Source organism: Prunus avium, chromosome 4, assembly GCF_965620075.1.
Source record: "Prunus avium chromosome 4, drPruAviu1.hap1.1, whole genome shotgun sequence".
NCBI classification, from domain to species: domain Eukaryota; kingdom Viridiplantae; phylum Streptophyta; class Magnoliopsida; order Rosales; family Rosaceae; genus Prunus; species Prunus avium.
Genome location: NC_142287.1, coordinates 19,802,599 through 19,819,508, shown reverse-complemented (window position 1 = coordinate 19,819,508; position 16,910 = coordinate 19,802,599). Strand labels below are relative to the sequence as shown.

The window sequence follows — 16,910 nt, the reverse complement described above, 5'->3', positions numbered from 1 at the left end:
AGCAGCCGGATGGTTTTGCCTCAAAAGGGGAAGAGAATTTAGTGTGCAAGCTGCAGAAATCAATATATGGTCTAAAACAGGCATCAAGACAATGGTATCTCAAGTTTGATGAAGTTGTTAAGTCCCAAGGCTTCATTGATAATCCATTGGATGAATGCATCTATATGAAATTCAATGGAAAGAATTTCATCTTCATGCTGTTATATGTGGATGACATCCTTCTAGCAAGTAGCAATTTGTCCATGTTGCATGACACTAAAAGAATGCTATCAAATCATTTTGATATGAGTGATTTGGGAGAGGCAAACTACGTTCTTGGAATAGAAATCAGCAGGGACAGAGAAAGAGAAATGATTGGTTTATGTCAGAAGGCATATATTGAGAAAGTGCTTAAGAGGTTTAACATGGGAAACTGTACAGGATGTGATGTTCCTTTTTCGAAAGGTGATAAATTGAACAGTGAACAGTCTCCTAAAACTGAGCAAGAGAGAGAAGAGATGAAGGATAAGCCCTATGCATCATTGGTGGGAAGTTTGATGTATGCACAAGTCTGCACCAGACCAGATTTGGCATTCTGCATAAGTGTTCTTGGCAGATTCCAGTCTAATCCAAGCCAAGCACATTGGATTGCAGGCAAGAAAGTATTAAGGTACTTGCAGAGAACTAAAGAGTACAAATTGGTCTATAGAAAGGTTGATAACTTGCAGCTGGAAGGATATGCAGATGCAGACTTTGCAGGATGTCAGGATACTAAGAAATGCACATCAGGAGTTGTTTTTCTGTTTGCAGGAGCTGCAGTGGCTTGGAAAAGTATGAAACAGCAGTATGTATCAACCTCAACCATGCAAGCAGAATTTCTGGCAGTTTATGAAGCCACCTCAATGGCAATGTGGCTTAAGAATTTCATGTCCATGTTGAAAATTGTAGACTCAATACAGAGGCCAATTCAGTTATGGAATGACAATACTGCAGCAGTGTATTTTGCACAAGGAAATAAAAGATCAAGTGGAATGAGGCATTTGCATTTAAAGTTTTTATCTTTAAAGGAAAAGATTCGAGATGGAGAGACTGCTCTAAGTCACATTGGCACATATTTTATGATTGCAGATCCCTTAAATAAAGGTCTGCCTAATCATGTTTTTCATAGGCATGTGGCAAGCATGGGATTGCAGTTGAGTTTCGATACCTAAAGTCAGTGGGAGTCAGTGGGAGCTAGAGTTCTTGCTGTTATTTTTCAGTTTTGATTTTGTTAACTAGTTTTATCTAGACTGTTTTGGTTTTGCAGACTTAATTGAATTACTTTTATATAATGTTCTGCATTTGCTGTTTATGAATGACAAATAGAATAAAGGCCAAACTGTAAACATGCTAGCATTCTGCTTGCAGTTTGAATCTATGAATGAGTCATTAAAGTTTGTTTAAAAGGAGACCTTGGTAGTCTTGAAGGGTGAGCAAAGAACAGTTTTGGTTTTGTCACACTTACAGTAAAACTAAACAGGTTCTTGTTTTCAATCTAGTTGGAAGCCTTATGTGTTTTGCAAATTCATATATGTGGTTATAAAAGTCTTGGATGTTATATATCCAGTGTACTTCGATAGTCCCTTGTGAATTTTCAAAATGACAGTGGCTTGATAAAAGGAACAAGAGAGTTTTGAGTACCACATGGCCATTAAGTGATGAACAATAAGTCTAAATTGATTATTTGATCAAGTGGGAGAATGTGAGAAGGTTTATTACATTAAACCTACTGAAGTGATCTTCTAATCAACTAAGGATTGCAAAGACTCATTGTTTATCAGGGACTCAAAACCTATCTCGATTAGGAAGCCTCTAAACAGTGTTTAAGAAGGATAATGAAGGCTTAAGGGTTCCTAGTTCTACAAGGATTGGAACAGATTAAACCTATAGCATGAAGGATATCTCTAAGTGTTTCTTGATGGGCAAGACACTTAGAGAGATGCATATAAATAGAAGGCTCCCTCCTAGATCCGAAACACAACAAAAGCTAATCAGAAAATTCACCCATTAGAGTTATAGCTATCAAGATCGGTTTCTAAGGAGAAGAGCTTCTTTACCTTCTTTCCTTGCGCAGCCAATCTGTTTCAGCATCATCAGATCTGCTCCAGCACCATGACGGATTCAGGTTAGTGTTCTATGTGTTATAGCTCTAAAGTATTTACATGATTTTCACAATTTTACCTCATCGCTTTTTTCCAATCACTTTCACAAGTCAATCAGGTGTTTCATGAGAGAGTATAAGATATAACCTATAGATATTCCAATTACCACCCCAGATACATAGCCCATTAACACTACCTTCCAATCAAATCCATACCATTCCCATGCTCCAAATCATTTTCTTCTTGCAATGCCGGTGGCGATGACTGATGTTGAAAACATGTTTATGAAAGTGGAAGTCCACATAATCCAACGTTGCCACTGCATGAATCATTGTCAAATGTATCAAATTGTTTTCCATGAGGTATGGGCCCCACAAGTTGGTTTGCCGAAACGATGCACTTTTCAAGTGTTCTTAAATTTACCAATTGCTCTGGAATCTCATTGACAAGCCTGTTTGAAGAAAGGTCTAAGCATTCGAGATTGTTAAAATTGCCAAACGAGGGCAGAATTGGACTTGTAAGACTATTATGAGAAAAGTTAAGCACCTTCAATGACTTAAGCTTACCGTTTACGTGTGGAATCTCTCATATGAAGTTGTTGTTTGAGAAATCTATAGTTGTGAAGAAAGTCTGGATCTTCGCCATTTCAATTTCAGAGCCCTTAGGCCATCTCCAAGTGAGGGCTGTATCTTCAAATATAGCCCAAAGTTCCCAAAACTCATCTCTAAGAGTGGGCTACACAAAGGGTAGGGGTCATCATTTGGCCCACAGGCCTGTGGTCCAATGGGAGCCAGCCCGGCCCATTAAGAAAAAGCCCAGCCTGACATGTTGTTTAGTGGGCTAGGCTTGAGCTTGGGTGTTTAAAACCCGGCCTAGCCCATAAGCCCGGCCTATTTGAGCCCATTAAAGCTAGACCCTCAAAGCCCTTCAAAGCCCGGCTCGTCAAGCCCATGGATATAAGCCAGTCCTCTGTGCACTAGAGAACCATTTGGATCAGGTGAGAACGCTTATGTGAGAACATTATATAAGAATCAATCGCAGCCATTGAAATGCATCTGAAAGGTTGAAGAGAAATGTTTGTGCCTGATAAATCACGGCCATGAGCAGGCCGAAGGAGCCCTTTATCTCGGCCCTGGCACTTGTTTGCAGAGGCTGAAACGCAGCGTTTCGCCAGGGTACTTCGCCTTCTTAAAAATAAAAGAAGGAAATGCTAAGGCACGATCATCTCGGCCTCAAGCATAGACCGAGGCCGAGGCCGAACAAATTTGCGGCCAAGGCATTAAAGGCAAATCATCACGTGACAGCAGGGTCCCAGGCTTCATTTAATGAAGTAGTGCCTGTTTAATGCTGCAAAACCCATTGGCCACAAAGTAGCATTTAATGCATGAGGGAAGGTGGGAAGTGACTGAAGTCAGGATTTGGTGATGAAGATCAGAGTGATTAGACGTGGACATTCTCACAAAGATTCTGACAGCTTGAGATGTTGGTTCACCAGCTATCCAGGCAATAAATGCGTCTCCACGGCCAGAGGTTCAAAACCCACGATTGAGCGCGGCGGCCGAGATTCACCAGGATTTCTGGGGTCTCATCACCATACTTCACGATCCCAAATGTCGATTGGATTGCCCACTTGCGCTAATCAGACTCCACTATGCGTAAATTCAGCCTCGATTACTCATCCAGGGACTCTTTGATCGGTTCATAATTGTATATCATTTTGTACCCTTCTAGCTTATGATTTGGTTATGCTTTTGAGTTAAACTTGTGCTTTTAATCCTTTTTGTGTTTATCTTTCAGCTTTAGGTAACAATGATGGCTTTGGATATGAAATGATGTAATCCATGCATGTTAAAGCCTGTTTTGGATAAAGGGAAGAAGTGCTTAAAGACAAACTCATTTTGGCTACAGCCCCCTGCCAGTCCAGTTCCGTAGGTCATATTGGAAGCTTTGTTTCAGCAACCTACACAGCTCGGATGAGACAGAATTCTTCATGAACGTTGTTCCAATGGGTGTATACTATAACATATCCAAAATTCAGCCCCATTGGATAAATATGGAGTCTGTCGCCTAGCAAACACAGAACCATGCTCAGGATGGATTTTTGTCAGCGAGCAAAACGAGTTAACAATTTGTTTTGGCCTTAACTTCTTCATCCGAGCTTGGATTGGGCCAATACTTGTGTGGTTGGATCAGACACATTCTGAACTTCAATTTGGAGTACTTAAAGTCATCATTTGCTTAAGAGAAGCACAAATTGTAAGCCCTTGAAGTTGCTGGTCATGCTGACCTCAGGATGAGCTGGTTGGAAGCTTGGTCATGGTGAGCTAGGCATGAGCTATTGTAGCTGGTTGGAAGCTTGGTCATGGTGACATGAAGATGAGCTAGGGCTGCTGGTGGGATTTATTGGTGAAGTGCAGCAACCAATTCAAATTTTCTAATACAAGTGCATCAACCAATTCAAGATTTTATAATACAAGTGTTGTATGCGTTAGCCATGTTGAATTCAGATTTTCTCTTCCCTTAGGCCTATAAATAGGGATGTTCTCTAAGCTTGTAAACACACCCCAAGGGGGGGAGCTCTCAAACACTTCTTTAGAGCTCCCTTCCCTTCTCTCCCTCAAATTCTCTTAGTTTCTCTTTCTAGTTTTCAATTGTTGTAATGAAATCTTTTGTGTTGAAATTCTCCTTAAGTTTTTCTTAGTTCCACTTTACTTTTCATTATGTAAATTCTTTTCTTTAGTTTCAAGTTTGATTAGTTTCCAAGTTTCAATTATGGTTTTTGTTCTTATTCATTATGCTTATAAGTTAATATGCTAGTTTGAATGATTGATCACCATTTAGGCTTGCATGTTAGCTATCTTGGTTTGAATTAAGAGTAGACACCATGCTTTAATTCGAATTGAACTATGAATAGGAAGAGTATGTATGGACATTCGACAACAGGGATTAGATACATGCTTGGTTGTTTAAATTGTTCTTCTATGCTTAATGGGTTCCTAATGCTTAATTTTAGGTTAGACAACAAATGATCAAATTAGGGAATTAGGAACACAAGGTTATGACCACACACCATGGCTTAATCATACTTTAGCTAGAACCAATCCATTAATCTAATTGAACTTGGGAACTTATTTGCTTGAGTTAGTTATTTCTTTCTTCCTTGTTTTATTTATTTCCTTTCTTTTTCATTTCTGTTTTGTGTAGGGAAACTAAATTGGATCATTCAATCACCAATCCATGTGGAATCGACCTCGCACTTACATACGCTAAACTACCAACGGTTCGTGCACTTGCGAGTATCACAAGTTGAGGATGCAACTGAATCCATTTTGGTGCAGCTGTATCTACGCAACACTCTTCCTATAAATACAAGACTCGAGCTACTTTCAAACGGTTCAAACACCAAAACAAGCCTCCCACGGAGCAACTTATTTTCTTCTGTAATGCACTTTCAATATCTTTACTTGCTTTCCTAGGAGTAGTGTTAGGTTGTAAGCAGAATCCATTCATCAATATATCATACGACCCTTGATTTTCAAGGCGCCGGAGCACCATCTCTGTTTGTTCGCTCACTCACCCCATATATCACACGACCGTCGCTCCCTGAGCAGCGCGCCGGAGCACCGCCCAAAACCCACCACCAACACCACCACTCAACGGCCTTGTAGTTCAGGCCGTGAACCTAACAGCCGAGACCAGTTCCTCTCTCGGCTACAATCGTTTGACCAAGAAGACAGATCAAACAGGCGCACCATTCACCCATCCAACGCTCACCAAAACATCAACGCACGGTAAACCGTGCTGGCATGCCCGCGCACAACCGCACCGCACCCAAAAGCAGGAAACCCCGTGTTAACGCACGTCCCCTCGGCCCGGAACTCCAGGCCGTGAGATTTGCACGTCAGACAAGAAAAAGCAAGCTTACGAAGCGGAGGATAGGCTAAAGTTTCCCCTTAGCAGAGGTGTCACGTCGCGCCTTATTCGAAAAAATGGCGCCTTTCTTATTCCTGACAGTGGCGCCTTTCTTGTCAATGGAATTATGAATTAACCATAGTCATAACACCCAAATACCTACCAGACATCAAGTTCTCTATTCCTCATCTCTTCTCACAGAAACTCGTGTACTGTTTATCTTTGAGTTGCCCTTCTGTTGTCGCAGAACCTCCGTGATCGAGTAATTCTCATCTGAACGTTTGAATCGGTACGTTTCTGTCGAATTCCCTCTCTCTCTTTGATATTAAAGTTTGCATGTTATATTTCATTCACTTAATTTAAATTGCTTTAGGATTTTAGGGAGGATTTGAGGGGTTTGATTTTCTGGGTAAGAGTAGTCTGTCTCTGTATGGATGTGTTTGCAAAATTCTAAATTGGCCTTAGTCCTTTAGTCCAATCTGTGAATGAACTTTTAGAGAAAATTCATAAACAAAAAAAAGAAAGAAAAAAAGAAGGTACCAACTTTTCTTTGTAGGAAATGATGGAACAACCTTAACGTTATGACTTGCACATGAAATGTTTATTACTCTAACATGTGCAAGAGGGTTTTTTTTTTGGGTCAAAAGTGTGCAAGAGGTTCTGTGCCGTTTCCCTATGAAGCATGAACTATCAAAGCATTCAGAAAGACTAAAATATGGCAACTAAATCTTTTAGCACTCTCATATTAACATGCTAGAGCTTCTTGTGCCTTCCATTCATTAGCGACCAAATTCCTAAACATGCCCTTCTCTCTCAAATACCTGAACATCAATAAAACATACAAATAATTGTAATACTAATTTTGAAGAAGCATGACTGGAAAACGAAACACTACTCTCAAGAAACAATGGATGTACTGGAATTCTTATATTTGCCTCTTTATATCCAATTCAACAATTTGCTTTTACAAAAACCAATTAAAAGATTAAACCAATAAATATTAAAATCATAAATTAAAAATTGAGAACCTCATCACTTTTATGCATCTAGAGGTTCAATTATTCTGGATAGCCAGTGTTGGTTTGTATTATTTCTTGTAGTTTGTCTCGCTTAGAAAGGGTGCTGATTAAGGAGGAGAAGCAAGAGGCAATAGGTCGTTGGTTCCAGAACCGACCGATCGCATAAATCTCGGGAGTAGCAGTCGCAAGTGCTAGAGCGAATTCAAGTATCTACAAAGAAGCGATCGGTCGCAAGGTAAAAGCGACTGCTCGCCGCGTGTTTTCCAGTACGACGTGTTTTGGTATTTTACATGGGTTTTGGAGTTTTTTCTAGTCTCTTTGGGCTATGTTAAGTCTTCTATTCCTATTAAGTTTGTACTTAAGTCCTATGAACTATCAATAGGCACTTTAGTGCGAGGTTTTCATAACGTGAGAAAACTAAGGCATCAAATTGGGTTTGAGCCAAGGGTGAGAGAAAAGATAGCTAGGGTTTGATAGAGAGCAAAGGGGGTTCTTCATTGTAACTAAATGTGTTGTTTCATACTAGTGAATTTCTCAAGGATCACCAAAGAGCACGTCGGCACAAAGTCAAACCTCTATAAATTCTTGAGTTCTATGCGTGCGTGTTTAATTTTTGGTTCGTATGTGTGCTTTATCTTTGCGTGACTTGTGTGTGGTAGTTGCATAGTCCATCAATGACAAGCGCTCCCAGAAGATGATATCACAAGTGGCGAGTGTGAAGGTCGAGTTGAAGCAATTCACCGGCAAGGAGAACTTCATGCTTTGGCAACGAAGGATGACGCACGTCCTTAAGCAGCAAGGTCTCAGCATAGTCTTGGCAGAAAAGGAAAAGAAGCTGAAAACCATGGCGGATGCTAAGTGGGAAGACCTAGACGAGCTTGCTAGAGGATCCATCAAACAACATCTCAGTGACAAAAATGTTGTGTAATGTGATGGAAGATGTCGCGAAGCTTACATGGTAGAAACTTGAGGAGATGTTTGCGTCAATAGATTTGTCAAACAAGCTTTTCTTGAAGGAAAAGCTTCACTCTCTAAAGATGGAGGAGGGCATAAACATGATGGAGCACATTAGCACCTTTATTAGGTGTATTGCAAACTTACAGAGGTTGGATTACGTTTATAAGTCGGGACAAGGCCATGATGTTGTTGACATCCTTGCCTCTGTCTTATAAGAACTTCTGCACGATGCTTATGTTCGGCAAAGGAACTTTGAAGTATGAAGAGGTGATGCAAGACATCCTGACGCATCATACGATAGTTCAACAAATAAGAGATGTCTCTCAAGGTGAAGGCCTTGTAGCAAAGTTCAGAGAGAGAGGTTAATCGAGTAAGCGCGAAGGCAAGAAGAGCAATTGGGGAAGATCAAAATCCATGGAGAAACACAGTTGTTTTGAATGTGGGTAAAAAAAGAAGCTGGGGTTGTGGAGGATAGCGATAATGAGCTTTTATTTACTGATAGCATTGTTAATATTGATGCACTTGCTATTTCTTCCAGGGTTTCTACTTCTGACTAGATTTTGGATTTCATGTACTCATATCATATGTGTTCAAACAAATCTTGATTTGACACTTATAAGGTGGATAATGGCGGTGAAGTTGTGATGAGGGACGGCTCCGTTTGTAGAGTCGAAGGCACATGTACTATCAATGTGAAGATGCATGACGACATGGTTAGGACATTGAGTATGGTTAGGTACATACCAAAGTTGAAGAAGAATATGGTCCCCCTCGATACTTTTGACAAGAATGGTTATTCCTACAAGGCCATGGGAGGGAAACTCAGTGTCTCAAAGGGTTCACTTGTGATTATGAAGGGATAAATTACCTAACTGCATGTATCGACTATATGGTACAATGGTGATTGGTGAAGCAGATGTATCTACCAAGAAGGACTCAGAGGATGAGACTCAACTTTGGCATTTGAGGCTAGGGCATATGAGTGAGCGAGCCTTTTTTTAGCTATTGTTTCTCCTAGATTCAATCGGCCTAACTTAGGCATCGGAGGGCCTTTGGCCAACGCCCTTTAGGTGTGGTCTATTTACTCTAGTCTTTTTTACAAGAATTGAGAAGGAGAGAGAAGGAAGAGCAGAGAATCTGATTTAGATCTAAACAGATGAAGTGTATGAAATGCTAGATGCAGATTTTGAACAACAGAAGTAGATTTCAAAAGCAATACGGAAATCTCAATTCGAAAACCATGGCCTCACCCAGTAGAAAATGCATTGTAAAAGTTTTTTCTTAAAAAATTCTTAATGGGTGAAGTCGATTTCAAAAATAAAAGCAGATTTCAAGAGCTATTTGAAAACCTCATTTTAAAAACCATGAACACTCTCACAGAGAAAATGGCAGAGGTATGCATCTCAACAATCCAGTAATGAAAGTGTTGGATGTTCTCTACCATTAGCCACCCTTTTGATAAATTAGGGCATCTCAAAATATAGACACCTGTGAGCTAATGATAAGAGCTAGAATTGGACAAAAATGGTTAAGATAGAAAAACTACAACTGGCAATAGAGGCAAGCTCACGTGAAAAATAAATGATGTGACAGTAACACGTGACAAACAATGATGACTAGTCATGCAAAAGAGAGCTTTGAGAGCATGAATCCATCATGAAGTTGATCTCAGCCATACTCTTCATAATTTGGGCCCATTTGATAACTATTTCAGTTTCTAGAATATGAAATTTCTTTGATATTGGTAACCAATTATAGTTTTAAAAAAAAACTGAAAATGAAAAACTTTTTAAAAGTTGTTTAGTAACTGATTTCAGTTTTATGTGAAACTTGAAAATGAATTTCTTTTGGGGTCAAATTGGGAATTTCAGGTCATAAAATGAAATGCATGTTACAAAGAGTTCGTAGTATTTTTGGGTGCATTTTTTTTAGCGTTATGATGAATTTTTGGTGAATTTTGGATATAGAGGTCTTGAAGCTCGAATTGGCTATGCGGCTAAACGCAAGAGTTGAGCAACGTCCAAGTCGGTAGGTCCCAAATATCAACTTATGGTAACTGGAGTAAAATGTATGTGTGGTGATGTGAAATTGTTGAATAAGAAAGGATGACCATGGTTAATGATAGTACCAGTTTGAACAAAAAAAATAGAAAGAAAGGATGGCAAAACAAAAAATTAAAATGAAAAAAACTGAAAACTGAAAATACTTTCAAGTTGTTTTTAAAAAATAAGGGTAATTTTGAAAACTAGTTTTACTTTTTCAAAAACTGAAAACGAAAACTTTTACCAATAATGTTTTTAGTTTTCAATAAAAGTTAAAAAAAAAAAAAAATGGTTATCAAACGGTAGAAATAAAGTCCAAATGGATACGGAAAAGCTAGTGTGACACCCAAAAGGAGCATTTTGTGTGGGCTTATTTTTTTGTTTGTTTTTTTGGCTTAAACTTCTGGGCTAGAACAACGGGCAACAACGTCCACAAAGCATTGCCGAAGGTCACCCAAAATATAGTCCAACTTGATGGATGACGGAGGAGAATAAGAAGAGGCACACATCAAATATGGTATATTTAGCATGTTTAATTTCGAATCAGCGTATTTTTAAATCAATAAAAGAGCCATATATTTAGTATTTAGAAAAACTTTGTTATTTTGTTTTTTTCATGTAAAAAGCGTGAATTATACAAAAGGGCCTCATATTAATCTCTCTCCCTTGACCTACAAAACTCAGGGCTGGCCATGTTCCTATCATCAAGAATACTAATGACATCAAAAAAGGCTCATAGAGAATGTGGAGCACCAACACCTTATCATAGCCCATTCTTGTTCGAATTCCGCCCTTACGATGACATGTATAAATAATTTTAAAAAAGAAGGAATTTTGAGGACTCCCACTGAGCATGCATGAACCGAACCACTGAAGCAGAGTCACTCTCAATTATCATACTCTTAATACCTAAATTCTTAGCTAGTTGTAAATTGCATGTAATCCAGAAAGGAAATAGTGCGCAAAGAGGTCTTGTAGTCATTTTCCCTTATTGTTGTTTATATTTCTAGTTTAGTTAAAGTTGAACTTTATTTTCAATAGTTCGTTCGTTATTGTGAGATTTGAGTTAGATGAGAGATTAATTTATGAATCTCATATTTGAGGGTTGTTCTTGGGGCAAACATGATATTTTGGCCTACCTTTGAGGTTTGCTTGCTACGTACTATTCTTATACTTGCAAAATGAGAGATTAATTGCTACCGTAGACCTTTGACCTACCTTTGGCCTAACTAAACATGATATTTTTGTTTTATTTTAATATATGGCCCTAGTCAACTGTCTTGTTAGAGTATGTAGAGCTAGGATTGTGACAAGTGTCACTTAGTCATTGACTAATGTTAGAATTAGGTAGTAAGCTGTTGTAATCAGTTAGAGCCTTATAAAGCTAAACAAGCTATAAAGCTTAACTCTCTGTATTGTATGGTTATCTGAAAAATAATATAGAAAAGTTCATCTTCTTCTTAATTCTCTCTCTATTTCTCTTTCGTTAACATGGTATCAAAAGCCATGGATCGATCCTGAGTTCTTCTGCTTCCACTTTCTATGCCTTGATATTCTCTTATGAAAGTCCATATGGAAATCGACCTATTTGATTCTTCCACTTCATTCTTGGATTCTCAATTTCATCAAACTGCCTTTCGGGTTTCTATTCAGCTTGATATTGTGGATTTTCAGTCTCATCTTTAATTCGAGTACGTCTCAATTGGGTTTTGTTGCTGATTTTGTGATAATACTCAATTGATACTCTGTTTTGGGAATTTTCCATGTTCTTGATCGATTGCTATCCACTTTTGGGGCTTTTCTATGAGATTGTTGATTTCAAGCCTTCGAATTGGGGATTTCCAAATCCATATCTGTTTCATGTAATTCTCCGTTGATTTGCGAATTCAAAGACCCCTCGATTGGGATTTGTTGCTGTTCTGGTGGCATTCAATGTTCTTGGTGGATTGTTAGTCAAATTAGGGCTTTTTGATTGTGATTTGTTGCTGTTTGTTTTGTAAGATTACTACTCAAATTATGACTGCTCAGATTGATTCGACTGGCTGACTTCATTTCCATGTCTGCCTATGAAGGTTCTCTTTCCTCAACTATGATATGTGGTGGATTTCAGATTGTTAGTTCTTTTGGTATGTCTGTTGTTCATCCTTTATCTCTCTTATTTCAATCATTGGAGAATTACTATGTGCAAAGATTCAAGCTTTCTATTTACCTATGATTGATAGTTATTGTAGCCACTCCGAAATCAAATATTGAATTCCTTGCTATAAGATTCAAGCTTTCTATTTGACTTGATTTGTGTAGTTTTGGGTTGTGGGTTAATACTACTTATGCATGTTGTTTAGTGATTTAATAAATATTATTTTCATTTCCTTAAAAAAAAAAAAAAAATTTGGTATAGAGACGATTTATAGGAGTGTATAACATAGTTAAAATGCAGATATAGCGGATGTGCTCTTCACTATGCACATGAGTTCGAATCTCCCTCCCCATAGATTACAAGTAGCACGAGCAATTACTCCACTTGACAAAACTAAAGAGCATTCTCTTTTGGAATTCATGCATGCTATGGGCCCTTTAACATAATACAATATTGATAAGAAATAACACAATATATGAAAATACATATACTTCTGGAATAATTTCTTCAAATACACCGCCGTGTGATTTTACGCTATCTCTTTCTTTCGACCACTTTCACAAGCCAATCCAGTGCTCTGTTAGAAAGTACAAGATATCCCAAGATATTCCAATTACCACCCCAAATGCAAACCCCATCAACACTATCTTCCAATCAAATCCATTCCCATACTCCAAATCATTTTCTTTTGGAAAACATGTTTTTGAAAGTGGAAATCCACACAATCCTACGTTTTCACTGTATGAATCATTTTCAAAAGTATCAAATTGCTTGCCATGAGGTATGGGCCCCACAAGTCGGTTTTCTGAAAGATTAAAATTTTCAAGTGATGTCAAATTTGCCAATTGCGCTGGAATATCACCAACAAGCCTGTTTGAAGAGATATCTAACCATTCAAGATTACTCAAATCGCCAAACAAGGGTGGAATTATCCCTGTAAGCTCATTATGAGAAAAATTAAGCCCCTTCAATGACTTAAGCTTACCGATCACGTTTGGAATCTCTCCTATGAAAGTTTTGTTTGACAAATCAATAGTTGAGAAGAAAGTCTAGATCTTCACCATTTCAATGTCGAAGCCTTTAATTGCCACTACCACAGGATCCTGATATTTGTACACTCACATATACTTCAGTTCATGTTCTTGTCATTTTATCATGGCCATCAATGTCGAACCTTATGGAAAATGCATTAAGGGTAGGAAAAAAAAAATTATCTTAGCCAGAAAAGAATCTTTTCCATGATTGCCAAGGGGGAAATCCACCTGGGAAAAAACTTTACGAAGAATGTGAATTAACTTGACAAAAAAAAAAAGAAAAAAGAAGAGGGGTTGAGTCCAGAGAAATTATAAATAATAATGAGAAACAGATTTTTTCAGCCCCTTGAAAGCAAGGGCGGAACCAGGAATTTTTCAATGGGTGGGCTAGCTAAAGTTATTAGCTTAAAATTTAATGATTATTTTTTTTGGTACTTACAATTTCTATAGACTTTCTAGAAATAAAAGTAAACATTAAATCATATAAACCACTCTAGTTCATAACTCCATAGACTAATTTTCAATAAGTTTTAACATAAACCAAATAAGGTTTAACACCATAGTAGATTGAACATCTAAGGTTTTTTTTTACCTAGATTGACCTTAGGTTCCTTCATGCATTCATATCATACATGAAAAATTATTTTATGTAAAAATATTGACTAAGTATGAAAAATGGGTTTTCAGAATAATCATTTTCTCAAGATAATTTTTGGAAGCACTACTACAAAAATTGAAATAGACGACGGGAATCCACCGTCATGTAGCATGTTTCCAAACCGACGTGAAATCGACCGCCATCTTTTAATACATAAAATAACGAAAGAAAATAACCGACGTCGTTAATACATTCCACGTCGTAAAACAATTAAAACCAACGTCTAATTCATACATAAATGCTTAAAAAGAAAACTTGGACTATATTAGACGACGGTTTTAGAAAAACACGGACGTTTAAAGAATGTTAAATGTCAAGAACAACCAAAAAGACGACGTAAAAACGATTATCCACGTCTGTAATTTAAAGAATACCGACGTGTAAAACGTAGAAATCATCGTGGTTCACATATACTACGTTCACTAAATAATAAAGAGAGTGGTTCGGCACTCTCATTCCTTAAGAGAGGTTTGGGGTTCGATCCCTACTCTCGTATGGAGTTACCACTTTGGCCAACACTTTACCCCTTACGGGCCGACCCGGTGTGAGTGGGGATTAGTCTGGGTTGTGGTTAAGGCTTAAAGGTGCCACCCATAATTGGGGCCCATCCAGGACCACCTCGTGGTTCAGACAAAAAAAAAATGACGTCTAAAACATATAACCTGGCAAATTTAACATATAAAAATACACTTTTAGATAAGGTTAGACATTGCTTTTATTAAAAAAACAGACGTTTTAAAAATTTAACATGACATATCTTTACTTAGAACTGACGTCACAAACTTCTAACCACGACCCTGTTGGTCACCACGGACGTTGAAAGTAATTTTGTCGGCGTGAACAGAAAAATAAACGACGTGGATTTAATTTTGAACATCGGTTAATGTAAAATATCTGTCATGGTTAGACCATTTACTATGGCCTAAGAGTCCTATTTTGCGACGTGGTTACCAATTTACTACGTCGGTTTGTTATAGCCTAACCGTCGTTAAGAAGAAAGAAAAAGATTTGAATATTATGGATTTGACGTCGGTTATTGTTAAATACGGGTCGTGGTTAAGAACTTTACTATGTCCCAAGTATCCAATTATTTGACGTTGTTATATAACTTACTACGTCTGTGGTTTGTTTATTCCCGCCGTTGTATTTCAAAAGTTTACTTTGGTAGAAGTGGTATTACATGTTACCACGTCATAATGTTATACATAACCGACGTTGTTGATTTTAAAAGACATTGGCCTTAGTTTACGGAAATGACGTGGTTATTTTTGTTTATACGTCTACAATTATTACGAAACAACGATTATTGTTTCAATTTGACGTCTCTACCTGTAATAGAACCGACGTGGATATTCAAGATAATTTATATAAATATGATTTTTTCACGCGTTTTCTAACTCTCAGTTTTCAATTAGGGTTCCAACTTCTTCTTGCCCTTGGCTTAGTCTCATCAACTTCTAAAAAATTGTCTTTCTGGAAGCAAATGTGGACACTTTAATTTATTGATTCAATAGGTGATCTATGTTTTTAGTTGCGTTTTCTGCTTTATTTCACTCAATAGGGGATTTCTTTGTATAAATTTATTTACAGTAATTGTCTTTGGTTTGCAGAATGATTCCTCACAAGACCAAGCGTGGTGCAGCCGCACTTGCCCGTTTGAAGGCATACGAGGGTGTTCCACCTCCTTATGATAAGATAAAGAGGATGGTCATTCCTGATGCTCTCAAGTGAGCTTTTCACACTCGTTTGTTGATTTTGATTACGTAGTTTTGTTATTTTTGTTTGGTTCTGTTTTCATGAACTGAAAAATTATTGTTTTTGGAAATTATCTGATTCCAGTACTGTTTGCTGGGCAAGCTTTCATCTGATTCCTGTACTTACAAATATTTACTAATGAATTTATCTGTGGCTGTGTAGGAGCTTGAGAACAAAAGGAAGGAGAGGGCTCAGCTTCCATATGAGAGGAAGAAACAGTTGAACAAGCTGAGGGTGAAGGCAGAAAAGGTTGCCGAGGAGAAACACAACCACAATGTATTTGCCTTTTAAATATTGCTCCTATTAAATATTGATCAGTAGAGATTTGCCTTTTAAGATGAAAATGTTGTTGAGGATTGACTTGAGAATTAAATTTTGTTTTGTGTTAAGATACTTGGTTGTTCCTTGTGATGGTTTTAAGTATTTTGGCAGTAGTTATTTCTGATAAATATTAAGAAAGATATTACCAAAATAAAAAAATAATTTTTTTTTTAAAAAGCAATAAAAATAAGACGGCGATTTACAGAGAAGACAGACGTATAAATAGAAAAAATACGATGGTAATTTGAACTTGGGACGTGGTTAATAAATACGACAGTAGTGTTGTAGGTACCGTCGTAGTACACTCCAAAATAATAAGTCGATAAATTAATCTGTCGCGTCATGGTACATTGATTTAACACATCATTGTTTTGTAATATACCGACGTGGATTCCATTATATTATACGACGCGGACTAAGAACAGTTGGTCGTGTTTAGTTAGGAGTTAACATGGCAAGTTTTTTGGTGAACTGTCGTCTTTATTTTCTACGTCGGAGGATTCATACCTGCTGTCATTGTTTTTTGGTCAGATTTTAACTCTGAAGAAAACGTTTTTAATAAGACTGACGATTATTATTTGTGTGTGTCGTTTAAAAAAAATATTCAACAGGACTTCCATTTTTTAGTTGTTTAAGTCACTTATCCACGACCCTTTTTTGTTCTACTGTCGTCTTTTTTTGGTCGTCTTTTTCACTTTTTGCAGTAGTGCGGCTTTTATTCCTCACACATCAAATAAGAAAACTTGATTTTATGGGATTTTAGTATGAATTTTATAACAAAAATTCCAAAATGTTGGAAATTAGGAAGTTTATTTATTTCGTTTTCTGCAATTGATTGTAATTGATTTAGGAGTAGTCTCCAAGTAAACCTAGGATTCCTTGTAGGGTTTGTACATCTTTCTATAAATACTTAGCCTTCCGCCTTTATCAATACATAGAGAAATATTCTTCTCAA

The 16,910-nt window shown here is 37.5% G+C and overlaps 1 protein-coding gene and 2 pseudogenes across 1 annotated transcript in view; all 3 read right to left on the bottom strand.

Annotated features, from left to right (window-relative positions):
• Nucleotides 1-2,223: 2,223 nt before the first annotated feature.
• Nucleotides 2,224-2,765, bottom strand: LOC148294986 (receptor like protein 22-like; annotated as a pseudogene).
• A 9,264-nt stretch (nt 2,766-12,029) lies between these two features.
• On the bottom strand, nt 12,030-13,236 carry LOC148294985 (receptor-like protein 50; annotated as a pseudogene).
• Nucleotides 13,237-13,348: 112 nt separating this feature from the next.
• The window catches only part of LOC110758313 (uncharacterized), a 33,732-nt gene continuing 30,170 nt past the window's right edge, over nt 13,349-16,910 (bottom strand). Inside the window, exon 4 of the mRNA XM_088251406.1 lies at nt 13,349-13,449. Within this exon, the coding sequence (XP_088107532.1) occupies nt 13,403-13,449 (47 nt within the window). The 3' untranslated portion in view covers nt 13,349-13,402. The remainder of the gene's footprint in view (nt 13,450-16,910) is intronic.